Raw genomic sequence first — 13251 nt, forward strand, 5'->3', positions numbered from 1 at the left:
GCTCGTCCTCGCCAACAACATGATCCAGGGCGAGATCCCGAGCTCCATCGGCGCGCTCAACGGCAGCGTGGAGGAGATCATCCTCCTGGGCAACATGCTCACGGGCTGCATCCCCGACTCCATCGCCAACCTCACGCAGGTCACCGTGCTCGACCTCAGCGGCAACCAGCTCGGCGGCTACGTCCCGGACGCCATCGCCGCCATGAAATCGCTCGAGCAGCTCAACCTCGCGGGGAATCTCCTCTCGGGGACGCTGCCTGAGGGGATCTGCGAGCTGCCCAAGCTCCAGAACCTCACGCTCGAGGATAACTTCCTGACGGACATCGCCCACCAGTGCCTCGAGCTGCCCGCGTCCAACGGAACGATCGTGGACACGGACCGGAACTGTATTCCTTACCAGCCCAACCAGAGACCCCACGACCAGTGTGCGGACTTCCTCTCGCAGCCGACGAGCTGCCAACCGGAGCCGCTGGTAATGGCGCCGCCCGTGCTACCACCGCCACCTCCATCACCGCCGCCACCATCACCGCCGCCACCGTCACCGCCGCCGCCGCCACCCGAGTACCACTACGAATCACCGCCGCCACCTTCATACCACTACGAATTACCGCCACCTCCACCGTACTGATTGATTGGATTTTAGTTTGTCAGCGACGCTTGAGACATTCGATTCTCGGTTTGTTCGCGAGTTAGCTGGAAACAAGGAGCAAAAGAAAAGCAAAGAATGTTTGCCTGTCTGGTTTGATTGTCGGCGCTGCTCACACAGGATCCACGGCCATGGGCTCGGCAGCCGCCACTGGAGCTTCCATCGAGACAAAAGCGCCGCTGCTGCTCGTGTCCTGCTCGATCGCGCTGCTCTGCTGCTCGTCCTCGAGCGTGGTCTGTAGCGAATCAACCTGGAGTGAAACACAAGGCCAAGTTAGAACAACTAGGAAGATGTTTGATCGCGACAAAAAAAAAATGAAAGGATGGATGGATGGAATGGAACTTACGGCGTGTAGCAAGAGGGCGAATTGTTTCTTCCGGAGCTCCAGTGTCCGAGTGGCGGTCATGTTCTCGGCCTCGAGCGTCGCGATCTCTTTCTCGAGCTCGGTGATCACGTTCTGGGTCTCTGATCGCGGAGGTTGAGCGGCTATCAGCCGACGAATGGCTTCGCACTCCTCTTTGTGCTGCCTCTCGATCTTGCTTTGCTCGAGTTGGATCTTCAAATCTTCGATGTCATTCCTAGTCTTTGAAAGAAAAAAAAAAAAAAAAGGTTTTTCAGCCTCAGTGCGAAAGTGAGCTCGAGGAGAACAAAAGAAAACACGAACTCGATCGAATACCTGGATGGTTTGCTGGTCGAGCTGCTGCTGCAAATCCTTGAAACTCTGCTGCTCGCGCTTGTTGGCATCGATCACGGCCCTCGTCTTGAGCAGCGGGAGCTCGAAAGTGCTGAGCTCCTGCAGCAAGGATTTGTAGAGCTTCTCGCACTCCACCACATTGTCGGAGCTCTTATCCACCTCGGCCACGAAGGCGACGAACTTCTTGAGCAACTTCTTGAGCGGCGGCTCGCCCCGGGTCGTGGTGGTCCGAGTGAGCAGCCGCTGCCGGATGATCGCATCGTCCTCGGCAGGCCCAAACGCAAAATGCCCGGTCACTTCTTCGCGCTTCCCAGCTACCTTCTTCACCTTCGTCCCCGACCTAACTCCTGTGAGAAGATCACCCGTGAGCGAAGAATGCGAGAGATCTAGCGAGAGGTTCCAGCAGCGCCTAGCTACGATGATAAAGATGAACGATGGGAGCTACTTGCCTGCCGGCTCTGTCGCCATAGCGCTTTCGCGCTCTCCTAGAAACCCATATTAGGGTTCATGCTTCTTCCTCAAGCCCTAAGCCAGGAGGAGAGATTCTTGTCTCGATCTCAGCTAGCGTGCCTCATCCAATCCTGCGCCAATGCGGGCGATCTTTCCTCGACGCGGCAGCTCCACGCGCGAGTTCTCGCATCGCAGGACAGATACCTCGCCAATCTCTTGATCCAGGCCTACGGCAAATGCGGCAGCGCGAGCGACGCGGCCGATGTGTTCGCGCAGCTCATCGATCCAAATGTCTTCTCCTGGAATTTCATGATCTCGGCGTACGCCCAGAACGGTCTCGTCGATCACGCCAGGCGGCTATTCGATCGCGTCCCGCAACCCAACGTCGTCACGCACACGATCATGCTCCAGGTTCTTGCCGAGAATGGGCATCTGGACGAGGCGGAGGAGCTCTTCGATAGAATGGCCGATCGAAACGTTGTGTCGTGGACGACGATGCTGGCAGCGTATGGGCGGAGCGGCAATGTCGGCAAAGCGGAGCATTGCTTCCGCCAGATGCCCGTCAAGAACGCCGTGACGTGGAGCGCCATGCTCTCGGCATATGCCGCAAATGGGCATCTTGAGCAAGCGAAAGAACTTTTTGACCTAATTCCAGTTAAGAGCGAGGTGGTATGGACGGTCATGATGCAAGCTTTTGCGCAGTGCGGGTATCTCGAGGAGGCCAAGAGCTTGTACGATGCAACGCCTGTAAAGAACAATTTTACGCACAGTACAATTATCTGGGCATATGCCCATTATGGGCATCTTGATATGGCCAAGAGAATCTTCCATCGCCTGGAGTCTCCCAATGTGGTTGTGGTGACCGCTATGTTACAAGCGTACGTACAGCACGGATGCCTTGAGGATGCCCGGAATCTCTTTGATACTATGCCCTGTAGGAATATTGTGTCCTGGACTGTCATGGTCGTGGCATATGCCGAAGCGTGGCAAATTGACGAAGCCAAGGCTCTCTTTGATGAAATGCACGAAAGGAATCTAGTGGCCTGGACTGCCATGTTCAAAGTCTATGCGGAACTTTGTAGCATTGACAATGCCAAATCGTTTTATGAGAGAATGCCCGAGTGGAATTTAGTGGCAATCACCTCAATGGTGGCTGCATATTCCCACTCCGGGCATCTTGAGGCTGCGAAGCATCTCTTCGACTCCGTTCCTCGGGACGAACGGGACGACGTTATCTGGAACACAATGCTACAGGCCTACGCCGAGAACAACGAACTCACATCCGCGAAGATCTTGTTCGATCACGGGATGCCTCAACGAACCGTGGTAACTTGGAGCGCCATGGTTCAAGCTTACGCTCGAAACCGTGAGGTGGAAGCGGCAAAGTTCGTGTTTGATTCCATGCCGGAGCGTAACACGACATCGTGGTCGACCATCATCGGGGCCTACGCTCAAAATGACAAGCTGGTGGAGGCCAAAGAGCTGTTTGATCGGGTACTGGCACGAGATGTTTTTACCTGGAACACCCTCGCTGCTGGCTACTGTCGGCTCGGCCACTGCCAAGACCTTCTAGATCTCTTCCGGGCGATGCTCTTGGAGGGTCTCACTCCCACAGACGTCTCGGTCTTGTGCGTTCTCGTTGCCTGCGCGCACAGCCACGCCGGATCGTTCTTCCGAGAGGGACGGAGACTGTTCGTCAGCTTGGAGCTTGATTACAAACTGGAGCGAACGATGCAGCACTACTGCTCCATGGTGGATCTTCTCGCGAGGTCGGGACAGGCGAAAGATGCCCAGGAGCTGATCGACACAATGCCATTCGTGCCCGATAGCGTCGCGTGGACCGTGTTGCTCGGTAGCGGCCAGTTCCACCGCAGGTCTATATCTCCCAGTGCAAAGTTTGCTGTTGCTAAGCTCCTCGGTTCTTCCAAACTAGACTTCGGCGGCTCGGCCTCTCACGTTTTGCTCTCCAACATCTACGCATCTAGCAGATGATCGGACAAGATCTTTGATGACCACCTTGGTTAAGCTTGCTGGATGCAAGTTGGATTACAGGGATACGCACAATCAATAGCTTGTTCCGGCTGGGCAGTCCTCTCGAAGTACCAGTCGCCAACACTTTGCGCTGGAGACTGCAAAAACCAGGAAGCCGATCTCATCAGTAAACTCCAAACTCGAGGAGATCTTGTCACGCGACAGGGGAGACTTGCCTTGTCATTGATCTTGGGGATGTTCCAAGTCGCATCCCAGGTTGCTTGGCAGTGCGTGAAGCATGCGTTGATGTAAAGAGCCAGCGAGCTCCATCCACCTGAAAGAGCATCCAGCATGCTTGCTCGAAATCCTTGGAGGAGTTCAACTGGTGGGCATGACGAGTAGCTGATGCAAGAGTTGTATGAGTCCCTCGAAAGATTAAGGCCGTGCTCGAGCTGTGTAAATTATCAAAAGCACGAAATTCTGAGTTTGTAAACCACGAAGATGAGCGCTTACTTGCCAGGAATCGTAAGCAGCATTCAACAAGAACAATGGTGGTTTGACGTAAGCTTTCATGATCTCAGGAAAGAAACACTGGCAAAAACAAAGAACAAATCAAGCAAAAGAAAGCGCTTCTTTTCGAGAGTACCTTCGTAGCATCACCGTTTGAGTCACCAATGCAGGATTGATCCAGCGTGTTTTCGAGCTTGTGTAAGCTGACCACGTCCTTGTAAAGCTTTGACATGAGGTAGTGACCACCAGGATCGGAACTGTACTCCAGCCAGATTTCTAAACGGTCTAAAAAATTCTTTGCAAGTTCTTACGTGTTTATGAAGAACCCAGCATCACTCAAGCATTTCAGTGTCACGCCTGGATCGAGGAGGCTCTGGACATCGTTGCAATGGAGTATAGTCGAAAGCCCTCCAGCCGAGCAGCCCGATAGAAGAACCTGATCAAAAATTCGAGAGATAAGTTCTAGAGTAGCCTTTCTTTTCGACAAACCTGTGTCGCGTTGCTCAATCCTTTGCTTCTCAAGTCATCAATGACTGCTCTGAGAATCCTCTTCCCTCGAAAGTACAAAACCTGGAGGACTCCAGGAAGAACAAATAAATGATCGATATCGCGATTGATCTCACAGCTTTTTGCCGCGTTTCTTACCTGGCCGGAGGATGAAACGAGGGGCTCCTCGACATCAGCAGTGAAAGAAGCTCCATCGCAGTACCTGACGAACACTTGTGTCCAGTTGAAAAAGTCCGGGTTTACGGAAGCGTCGTTGCTGAGCGAGCCTGCGAATCCAGTCGGGCTTTGCATGTAAATGGAGCTTCCCCAGTGACCTTTGGCGCGGTTAGCACAGGATACCACGGAGTCACACCATCCTCCACCCTTGCATTTCCCAGAAACCAAAGCTATGGATCATCATCCTATAACTTGACCGAGCGATCGATCTTTACCTCCAAAGAAATATGCCATGAGTTTGAGGCTCCCGGTAGAAGATGATAAGCCGGAACGCTTCCATCCAGGCAAACTATATAGCATTGTCACACACAATTTAGAACATGGATAGATCGCAAATGTCCTACCCGCTCCTGACGAATTGGACGCAGCTAGATAAGTTATTGGAACCAGAACGGCATGTACAATAACTGGAAACGCATGAAGCGAGAGAACTTGGAAGAACATTTGGAAATGAGGGAGCTGCTCAATTATGAGACAAAGTGTGTCAGGATGACCCGTGATCAGTTTTTTCCGCTAGAAAGATCTGTCCACTGGAGTAACTTATGTTGGATTGTTTTTTCGCGGTGCTTTTCACAGGCACGGGCCACACGTTTGATGGAAACAGCCATGCACTCAGAGCTCCACTAGCAGGGGATCCATTGTTTCTCAATTGCATTGTATTAAGATCTATTTATTCTGCTAATCAAAGATAGATACGCAAGTTGGATTGCAAGGATAGGCGCAATCTATGGCTTGTTGCCCAGCTTCACCATTTCTCTGAAAGTACCAATCGCCCACGGCCTGAGCTGGGGACTGCAGCAGCATCAACTTGGTTAGTGCACTTCCAGAGATTATAATCTACTTGCCTTGCTGTTGATCTTTGGGATGTTCCATTGATCATCGCTTCGAGTGTGGCAGTGAGTGAAGCAAGAGTCTATGAAGACGCTCAGGGATTCCCTGTTGGACAGCGATCCAACTCGAAGCGCATCGATCATACTCATCCGCAGCTGCTGAAGTATTCGAATGGGTGGGCACGATGAGTTGCTCATGATGCAAGGTTTGTAGATCTCTCTCGACAGCTTCTTGACATGCTCTAGCTGCAATAGTTAACTTTGTTTGACAGCATAAAGAAGATCTACGTACTTGCCAGAAGTCGTAAGCAGCATTGAGAATGAAGAGCGGAGGCTTGACGTAATCTTTCATGACTTGTGGAAAATAACACTACACAGAACACAAGTTTCAGCTGAAACACCGAATAAAATCTACTATTAGTACCTCTGTACCATTGTTGCTTGAATCGGACACACAAGATTTGTCAAGTGTCTCGTGCAACTTATGAAAGCTGACGATGTTTGTGTAAAATTTCAAAATGGAATTGCTTCCCTGGATGTCCGAGCTGATAATTTTTTTCATTTTGAGCTCCAAGATAACATTAAGATCCAACTTATAGATTACTCACGCATTGACGAAGAAGCCTCCATCACTCAGGCATTTCAGCTTGACACCATGATCAAGAAAGCTTGCCATGTCGTTGCATCGATGGATCGCGGCCAGCCCTCCGGCAGAACAACCGGACAGAAGAACCTGATAACATTTACGACGAGAAATCAGGAGATTGTGAGAATCTGAACTTATGTATAAATACCTGGTTAGCGTCGCTCAACCCTCTATATAATTTGAGTTCCTCAATCACAGCCTCGAAAATCCTCTTCCCTCTAAAATACAAAACCTGCGTGCTCGAGTAAGAGAAAAAGATGGTGGGATTAACATAAATGCCGCTTGAGGAACACCTTTCCAGAAGGAGCTGCGAGTGTGTCGCTAACATTGGCGCTAAAGGATGCCCCGTCGCAGTACCTCACTAGAACATGAGTCCAGTTGAAAAATTCGGGATTCACTTGGACCGAGCTGCTAAGCAGGCCATCAAACTTTACAAAGGGCTTCATGTACTTGGAGCTTCCAAAGAAGCTCTGGGCTCGGTTAGCGCAAGCTTCCAGCGATTGGCACCATCCGCCACCCTGCATTTCTCATACAGTTCACAGTTTGTTCTCTTCTTGTACCTCGAATGAAATGTGCCACGAGCTTGGATCTCCTTGCTGGAGATGGTAAGCAGGAACGCTCCCATCTAAGCACACTGCAAGGCATCTTGAAAGTAGTTTCAATCAAGAATCGGGAACATGTATAATTACCAGCTCCAGACGACTGCGCCATGTTTCCAAGATACGTTATCTGGACATGCTGAGCCGTGTCCTCGTCGAGGGGATTCGCATCCAGAGAAGGAACCGAAAGTGCCGGGGCGAACGAGAAAAGAGAAACCATCATCCACAACAAAGTCATGGCCAAAGCCGAGAGAAACCAAGAGGGAAGTGCGCTTGTATACCCTCGTCATGTCACGCGCTACCTGTGTAGTTAAATCATGGTTCTCATGCATTATAGTGTGAATCATGTGTCAATTATACTTGCCCTAAATCCGTCCTTTAAGGGCAGCAGGTTGTAAAGAGGTAGTTTGGCTCAAACACTTGATGGAATACTTTTATTTAATTATTTGTTAACTTGTTGGGTTGTATGACCCGTCTGTGTAAAAAAAATTCTTTGAAGATTTTAGACTTTAGCGTTTTGAAAGCCATGGGGAGAGTGGAAGCTTCTTTTGGGCATATCCTCGAGAGGTTGTGTGGCACCACGTCTCATCGTTCTTTCCGGCCAGCCCAGACACCTCGGCTGTTACGCACAATTTTAGTCACGAATGGCTTGAGCAGAGACCTTTGCAAATGGCTGGAATTCCAGTTCCGCGGGTGATCATCCTGGAACTGGTTCTGCTCGCAATTTTACAAGCTGGTGCTTGTGCTGGAGCTGGTGATGCTACCGGTGCGAATTTGGGGGTCTCGGGGAGGTCTGCCTTTGGTTCCATCACAAGGCGGGCATTGCTGGAATGCCGGGATCCAAATCCATACCTCAACTTGATGCTTGACACCGCAGGCCCTCTCGCCAGTGTCCAGACAGTGGTGGCGACCGTGAGTGGTGTTCTTCGGCCGAGCTCCAGAGATTGGATTGGAGTGTTCTCGGAAGCAACTCACAAGTAAGCTCCCAATTTTCCGAATAACCATCTTTCTCTTCCATTTTCTTCTGTCCATTCTTCTTTCTCCCTTATTCCCTCTTGCTCCATATTAGTTTGTCTGCTTGCTCCATTTGATATCTGGTGATTCTTCAATGCGGAAGCTCCGAAAACCCGCACTTCACATCGGTCGTTTTCGTTCTACAGCTACTCTGACTGCCTTGCAAACAAAGCACTTTATCTGCAGACAGGAGACTTTTCCAGCCTGCCTTTGCTTTGCGACTATCCCCTCAAGGTTGTTCTACAAAAGCAAGAAAGATAGCTCTAATGATCTTGATCTTAACTTGGCTCTTGATCGATTTTGATTTCTTCCAGTTCAAGTTCCTCAGCGATGATCCTGGCTACATTAACTGCTCCAACAAGACGTGTGTCACTGATTCATGTAGCGTGAGGACTTGCTCTGGATCACTTGCTTTCCGTCTTGTCAACATAAGAACCGCCGTCACCTTTGTGTTCTTTGGCGGCGGGCTTGTAACTCCCTGCATTCTCAAGATCGCCCCACCGCTTTCGTTTGCGAGGCCTGGGGCCCCTTTATACGGGCATTTGTCTCTCAAGGACTCCTCCGGCACCTCTGTAAGCTTTTAAATCTTTTCACAACTTTACTCTACTAATTTCTTTAACTCAAGATGGTGGTAACTTGGATCAGCAACGATAATGCCACTCAGAACGTCGAGTATGATGGTCGGAGCTCCACAAGCGAAATCACAACTTTCCAAAAAGAAGATATGTGTGGTAAAAGTTAACATTCTTTTTTTTTAACTTTTATTTTGGGTAATTCTTTTAGGTTCGCCAGCTACAGATTTTGGATGGCACACTCCTGGATATATGCATCATGCAACAATGACAAGTCTTTCTCCTGGCAAGAGTTTTTCTTACAGATATGGAAGGTAAGAAAACTATGTGGGTTTCAGCAACATTAGCCTACGTCTGGTTAAATCCATAGTGAGAAAGTTGGCTGGAGCAAACTCAAGAATTTTACCACTCCTCCAGGCGAAGGATCAAACAGTGCAAGCTTCATCGTTTTTGGAGACATGGGGAAGGCCGAACGAGACAACAGCTTAGAACACTACATACAAGTAAATATAGACTTCTTGAAATTCTACCTTAGCAAGTATATATTGCAGCCTGGAGCATTGCAAGTGATAGATTCTCTTGCCAACCAGACTGTGGACACCATATTCCACATAGGCGATATAAGTTATGCCACTGGCTTTCTCGCGGAATGGGATCACTTCCTTGAGATGATTGAGCCTGTGGCTTCCAGGATCCCTTACATGACGGCCATTGGAAACCACGAGAGGTACCGAAATCTATATCATTTGCTCCAAGTTCTTGATTTACTATGATCGCCCAGGGATCATCCTGGCTCAGGATCCAAATACAACTCCACAGACTCGGGAGGCGAGTGTGGAGTTCCATATCGATCTTACTTCCCGATGCCTGCCCAAGGCATCGACAAACCATGGTACTCTATAGAACTCGGTCCCGTGCATCTCACAGTAATCTCCACGGAGCACGACTGGACTCCAAACAGTGAACAGGTAAAAGAAAGTTCCGTTTTGCTTTAAGTTAGGTATAATATTTTGTTCTATCATTCCTATAGTATTCTTGGATGGAACACAATCTTGCTTCTGTAAACAGAACTCACACACCATGGCTGGTATTTGTCGGGTACATAACTCACCATTTATTTCTAAATTATTCCTAATTATTTTCATATTATTAGGCATCGCCCAATGTACTCTACGCAAGGCGGGCTTCTCTCCAAAATTTTACCCGCAATCGATCCTGATTTTGTAGAAGCTGTAGAGCCTCTTCTAGTGAGTAGCAAGGTAAATATAATATATATATATATGTCCAAGCTTTTCAATTCTTCTCTCCAGGTTGATTTGGCATTGTGGGGACATGTTCACAACTACGAGCGCACCTGTGCTGTGAATCAAAGCCGCTGCGTCCAGGTCCCAGCCAAAGACGATACTGGGGTCGATGTTTATGTCAGTAATGGATCAGCTCCAATTCATGCCGTGGTTGGCATGGCTGGATTCAGCCTCGATCTCTTCCCAGCGAACGTAAGTTTTCAATAGTTCATAACTTCGAAACTATATGCTGCTTCAGTGGAGTTCATGGAGCATGGTTCGAGTCTCCGAATTTGGGTATAGCCGGGTCTCAGCCGACAAAAACGAGCTCCTGTTCGAGGTACCATAGTTGCAAACATTCCTAAAACCTAGCAAACCTGTTCTTCCAGTATATAATAGCGAAGGATGGAGCAAAAGCCGATCAATTCAAGATATTGAAGAACATTAATCCCTAAGCGACGGCGTACCACACCTATCACACGTAGGGGACGACTTGTAAGCAGCGTCCGGGTACCATGAGCGATCCACTCTGGAACCGGCAGCAGTGAAATTTCGAAAAACAAAAATCTAATAATATTGCTTCGCCCCGATTCAAAGAAAGTCAAATATCATTGACCCAGATCAAACTGAGAACTCGCCCTGCGTCGAGAAAAGATCCCTCGCATTCAGGATTGCGATCTAGACAAGAATCTCTGGCATGCCAAAATACAGTATCTCTGCTCTTCTCTGGAGCTTAGGGTTCTCTCACTCTTGTTCACAAGTTTCATGCTGCCGAGTGGAGAAGGGATGATGAATTATTGACCGCATCTTCCCTGACAATCGGATGGCGCGGCCGCTGCAACGGGTAGACTGGGGATCCGTTAGGATAGAGCAGCCCGAAGTGCCTCTCCAGCTCAGGCCCGCCCTTCTGATTCTCGTTGAACAGAGCGAACACCCAAGCGGCGAGCCCTCCCGGCTTCCTGGGCGTCCCGACACCGCTCCTGGTGCGTCGGATCAATCTGCTGTTGAACGCCTTGGCATTCTCCACGGTGGCGCCTGGGGCTCCCCCGCTGGGCCAGCCGGATTCCCCAATTGCCAGCGGCAGGTTCCCGTAGCCCTTCCTCTCCATGGCCGAGTAGATCGCATCCACCATGGCATCGAAAAGATTCGTGTAGCCCTTGCCGCCGTCCCAGACCTTGACATCGTTGCTTTGGAAGAGGGCGTATTCCAGGCTTATGTCGCGGGGATTCCCCTGCCAGGCGAAGAAGGTGTACACATTGGCCATGAACACCGAGTTCGTGGAGGACAGGAAGCCCAGCAGCGAATTCACGACTGAGTCCCTTCCGTTGTCCGATCTGAATTCTCCCGCGGATGGCGGGAATGATTCTTTCAGGATATCCGTTGCGATTGGCGTCGTGATCTTGATCTGGTTGAAGCCAAGCGAGTTCAGCGCGTTTCTGAGATTCCACATTGAAGGGACTAGATCGGGCCAGGGGAGCCCGGGATCCGAAAGGACTTCGTTCCCCACCGCGATGAATTCGACGTTCGTTGCGGGGTAAATCGGCGCGATTCTATTCCGGACCCAGTCCGACGCCGCGTTGGAGCTCCTGGCGATGGAGCTGAACTCCTGGTTGGTCACCGCGACTGTGAGCCGGATCCCCGAATTCGCAAAAGCCCGCAAAACTGTTCGGTCCGTGTCGAAGATCTTCACCCTCTTGAACTGCAGGGACTTGATGAGATTCACCACTTGATCCGGCTGCGGAAGATTGTTCGCAACTCTCCCATAGTTGACCCCAATATCTTGGCAAGAACAAGAAACGAACATCAGCGATCAAACCAACTTCAAAGAAGATGAAAGTTCTTTCTACCATTTGCTCCTCCGTCTCCGCCACCCCCTCCTCTTTGGCACCAGTTGCATTGGCTCTGGCATCCAGCTCCGCAACCCGAATCGCACCCGCACCGTCCGAACTGGCTGCAGCACATATTGTCCGGGCATGGATCGTTGGGACCGCATTGCTGGGCGATTGCCGCAACAAGAACGTTCGTCAGAACCAAGAAGCCCACAAAGACCCTGATGTTCTTCATGGTTGCTTGCTTCTTCGTCTTGGTGAAGTCCATAGCAAGTTCTTATAGTCGAAATAAGATGGTGTTTACAGTCCATTTGTGTCAGCATGGGACCTACGACTACGTAAGGGAGTGCAACTCGAATACGGCTTTACTCACTAATTATAATAGCACGTTGGGCCGCATGGTGGGGGGAATGAGCATTATCCGTACAGGAATTATAAGTGTTCAAGTCCGTGGGGCTTGACAAATTGAGGAGTTTGTGGTTGTTATGACTTCCTTGCGATGTTTTTTTGAACCCTATTCCAAGGTTGATTCTGCACCTATGTAAAATTTCATTCAAGACAACGAAATGACCAAGCATGTTGGCGATCGTCACCCGGTCACGTCAATCCCAAATGCCACGATCTTGTCTTCGGCCCCACGCCATCTTGACTGTAAACATGGGCTCGTATCATCAGCAAAATTGATCTCAGTGTCACAGAACACTAGAATTAAATCTATTATATTCGAGGCGCTATTGGACTGAAAAGACATGGAATAATATAAAAGCTGACGATGTAGTGATATTTTTTTCATTTTGATAGTGATTACTCGGCATGAACTTATGCCCTTTAAATGTTGGATGTAGCCTTTTTTCTTAAGTTTTACCACTTCCAGGGAAAAGGATCCCGCTACAACACACGACTCGCTCATCCGACGGCTGAAAGCGTTGCCAATTGGCCCCATCCAGGCCGTTGGGCTTTCAAATGCTCGGTTTCTGGACATGGTGACGAGCAGCAGCGCGGGGCCTCTCAGAAGCGGCTCTGGCGTGACCGCGCAGCAGCCGCAGGCGCAGTATCTGGTGCTCGCGGTCGAGGCGACGGCGGCGCTAGGCCCGTCGTGGCCGCTGCTGCGATCCGAGTATCTCGACAAGCTCGCCAGGTAATTTCTTGTTTGTTGGCGAGGATTCTCCTTCCTGATCGGTATTTTAGAGCGTTCTATGGTCAAGATGGGAATGTCCAGGTGAGAATTTATTTTTTCTCTCTCGGTGGTTCTCTCACGGTCGTGGCTTTCTAGAAGGACAATGGGGCTACTCTGGAGATGGCGCTCGTGGTCTTTCGAGGCCATGATTCCTACAGTGGTAGGCAAAGACTTTAGAGAGGTTTATCCATCTATCACAGGCTGCCTGCTCCAGAGAAGTGGCTGGACGCCGAGCTTGGAGCTGTTCCAGCTATGGCTATCGTCCATCGATTTCTCGGGTGGTGGATTTGGCGAAGTTGCTGTGGCG

The 13251-nt window shown here is 50.1% G+C and overlaps 6 protein-coding genes across 8 annotated transcripts; 2 read left to right on the top strand and 4 right to left on the bottom strand.

Annotated features, from left to right (window-relative positions):
- Nucleotides 1-604: 604 nt before the first annotated feature.
- LOC9655605 (THO complex subunit 7A) lies at nt 605-1849 on the bottom strand. The gene is made up of 4 exons (XM_002964342.2): nt 1790-1849; nt 1323-1687; nt 993-1229; nt 605-896 (listed from the first exon to the last, which is right to left on the bottom strand). The coding sequence occupies exons 1-4, from the start codon at nt 1806-1808 to the stop codon at nt 759-761; spliced, it is 759 nt and encodes a 252-aa protein (XP_002964388.1). The 5' UTR covers nt 1809-1849; the 3' UTR covers nt 605-758.
- On the top strand, nt 1848-3782 carry LOC112344299 (pentatricopeptide repeat-containing protein At4g02750-like). The gene has a single exon (XM_024668744.1). The coding sequence runs from the start codon at nt 1848-1850 to the stop codon at nt 3780-3782; it is 1935 nt and encodes a 644-aa protein (XP_024524512.1).
- Nucleotides 3783-3794: 12 nt separating this feature from the next.
- Nucleotides 3795-5659, bottom strand: LOC9654398 (pectin acetylesterase 3). Of its 3 annotated transcripts, none has more exons than XM_024669386.1 (8): nt 5339-5659; nt 5210-5283; nt 4917-5141; nt 4761-4841; nt 4583-4707; nt 4408-4528; nt 4275-4352; nt 3795-4213 (listed from the first exon to the last, which is right to left on the bottom strand). In XM_024669386.1, exons 1-8 carry the CDS (start codon nt 5436-5438, stop codon nt 3812-3814), a joined length of 1206 nt encoding a protein of 401 aa, XP_024525154.1. In that variant the 5' UTR covers nt 5439-5659; the 3' UTR covers nt 3795-3811. The 3 variants fall into 3 exon arrangements, with proteins under 3 accessions (XP_024525154.1, XP_024525155.1, XP_024525153.1); XM_024669387.1 differs by having other exon boundaries at nt 4917-5164; nt 5339-5399; XM_024669385.1 differs by having other exon boundaries at nt 4917-5164; nt 5210-5659.
- Nucleotides 5660-5672: 13 nt separating this feature from the next.
- LOC112344300 (pectin acetylesterase 12-like) lies at nt 5673-7359 on the bottom strand. Its single transcript, XM_024668745.1, has 6 exons — nt 7195-7359; nt 6764-6988; nt 6619-6702; nt 6498-6557; nt 6117-6194; nt 5673-5786 (listed from the first exon to the last, which is right to left on the bottom strand). Exons 1-6 carry the CDS (start codon nt 7357-7359, stop codon nt 5673-5675), a joined length of 726 nt encoding a protein of 241 aa, XP_024524513.1.
- A 243-nt stretch (nt 7360-7602) lies between these two features.
- LOC9654399 (nucleotide pyrophosphatase/phosphodiesterase) lies at nt 7603-10541 on the top strand. Its single transcript, XM_002963969.2, has 13 exons — nt 7603-8046; nt 8230-8317; nt 8398-8655; nt 8709-8814; nt 8867-8969; nt 9026-9158; nt 9207-9382; nt 9437-9623; nt 9686-9753; nt 9809-9914; nt 9966-10151; nt 10198-10278; nt 10328-10541. Exons 1-13 carry the CDS (start codon nt 7739-7741, stop codon nt 10391-10393), a joined length of 1866 nt encoding a protein of 621 aa, XP_002964015.1. The 5' UTR covers nt 7603-7738; the 3' UTR covers nt 10394-10541.
- A 20-nt stretch (nt 10542-10561) lies between these two features.
- On the bottom strand, nt 10562-12013 carry LOC9655606 (probable glucan endo-1,3-beta-glucosidase At4g16260). The gene is made up of 2 exons (XM_002964344.2): nt 11786-12013; nt 10562-11717 (listed from the first exon to the last, which is right to left on the bottom strand). The coding sequence occupies exons 1-2, from the start codon at nt 12000-12002 to the stop codon at nt 10702-10704; spliced, it is 1233 nt and encodes a 410-aa protein (XP_002964390.2). The 5' UTR covers nt 12003-12013; the 3' UTR covers nt 10562-10701.
- Nucleotides 12014-13251: the final 1238 nt, after the last annotated feature.

The sequence above is a fragment of the Selaginella moellendorffii genome, unplaced genomic scaffold (genome assembly GCF_000143415.4).
Source record: "Selaginella moellendorffii unplaced genomic scaffold, v1.0 SELMOscaffold_4, whole genome shotgun sequence".
NCBI classification, from domain to species: domain Eukaryota; kingdom Viridiplantae; phylum Streptophyta; class Lycopodiopsida; order Selaginellales; family Selaginellaceae; genus Selaginella; species Selaginella moellendorffii.

What these genes read in the sequence shown, in the direction of transcription:
- LOC112344299 (XM_024668744.1), top strand. Translation starts at nt 1,848, where the DNA reads ATGCTTCTTCCTCAAGCCCTAAGCCAGGAGGAGAGATTCTTGTCTCGA.
- LOC9654398 (XM_024669385.1), bottom strand. Translation starts at nt 5,438, where the DNA reads ATGTTCTTCCAAGTTCTCTCGCTTCATGCGTTTCCAGTTATTGTACAT. An exon ending in CATGGCATATTTCTTTGGAG is followed by an intron (nt 5,165 to 5,209) that starts GTAAAGATCGAT and finishes GATGATCCATAG; the next exon opens with CTTTGGTTTCTGGGAAATGC. An exon ending in CAAACGGTGATGCTACGAAG is followed by an intron (nt 4,353 to 4,407) that starts GTACTCTCGAAA and finishes TGTTTTTGCCAG; the next exon opens with TGTTTCTTTCCTGAGATCAT.
- LOC9654399 (XM_002963969.2), top strand. Translation starts at nt 7,739, where the DNA reads ATGGCTGGAATTCCAGTTCCGCGGGTGATCATCCTGGAACTGGTTCTG. An exon ending in TTTGCGACTATCCCCTCAAG is followed by an intron (nt 8,318 to 8,397) that starts GTTGTTCTACAA and finishes GATTTCTTCCAG; the next exon opens with TTCAAGTTCCTCAGCGATGA. An exon ending in GCTTAGAACACTACATACAA is followed by an intron (nt 9,159 to 9,206) that starts GTAAATATAGAC and finishes TATATATTGCAG; the next exon opens with CCTGGAGCATTGCAAGTGAT.
- LOC112344300 (XM_024668745.1), bottom strand. Translation starts at nt 7,359, where the DNA reads ATGACGAGGGTATACAAGCGCACTTCCCTCTTGGTTTCTCTCGGCTTT. An exon ending in TCGCAGCTCCTTCTGGAAAG is followed by an intron (nt 6,703 to 6,763) that starts GTGTTCCTCAAG and finishes TCGAGCACGCAG; the next exon opens with GTTTTGTATTTTAGAGGGAA. An exon ending in TCCATCGATGCAACGACATG is followed by an intron (nt 6,195 to 6,497) that starts GCAAGCTTTCTT and finishes TGTTCTGTGTAG; the next exon opens with TGTTATTTTCCACAAGTCAT.
- LOC9655605 (XM_002964342.2), bottom strand. An exon ending in TCGACCAGCAAACCATCCAG is followed by an intron (nt 1,230 to 1,322) that starts GTATTCGATCGA and finishes TTTCTTTCAAAG; the next exon opens with ACTAGGAATGACATCGAAGA. An exon ending in TCGCCCTCTTGCTACACGCC is followed by an intron (nt 897 to 992) that starts GTAAGTTCCATT and finishes GTTTCACTCCAG; the next exon opens with GTTGATTCGCTACAGACCAC.
- LOC9655606 (XM_002964344.2), bottom strand. Translation starts at nt 12,002, where the DNA reads ATGAAGAACATCAGGGTCTTTGTGGGCTTCTTGGTTCTGACGAACGTT. An exon ending in CGGAGACGGAGGAGCAAATG is followed by an intron (nt 11,718 to 11,785) that starts GTAGAAAGAACT and finishes GTTCTTGCCAAG; the next exon opens with ATATTGGGGTCAACTATGGG.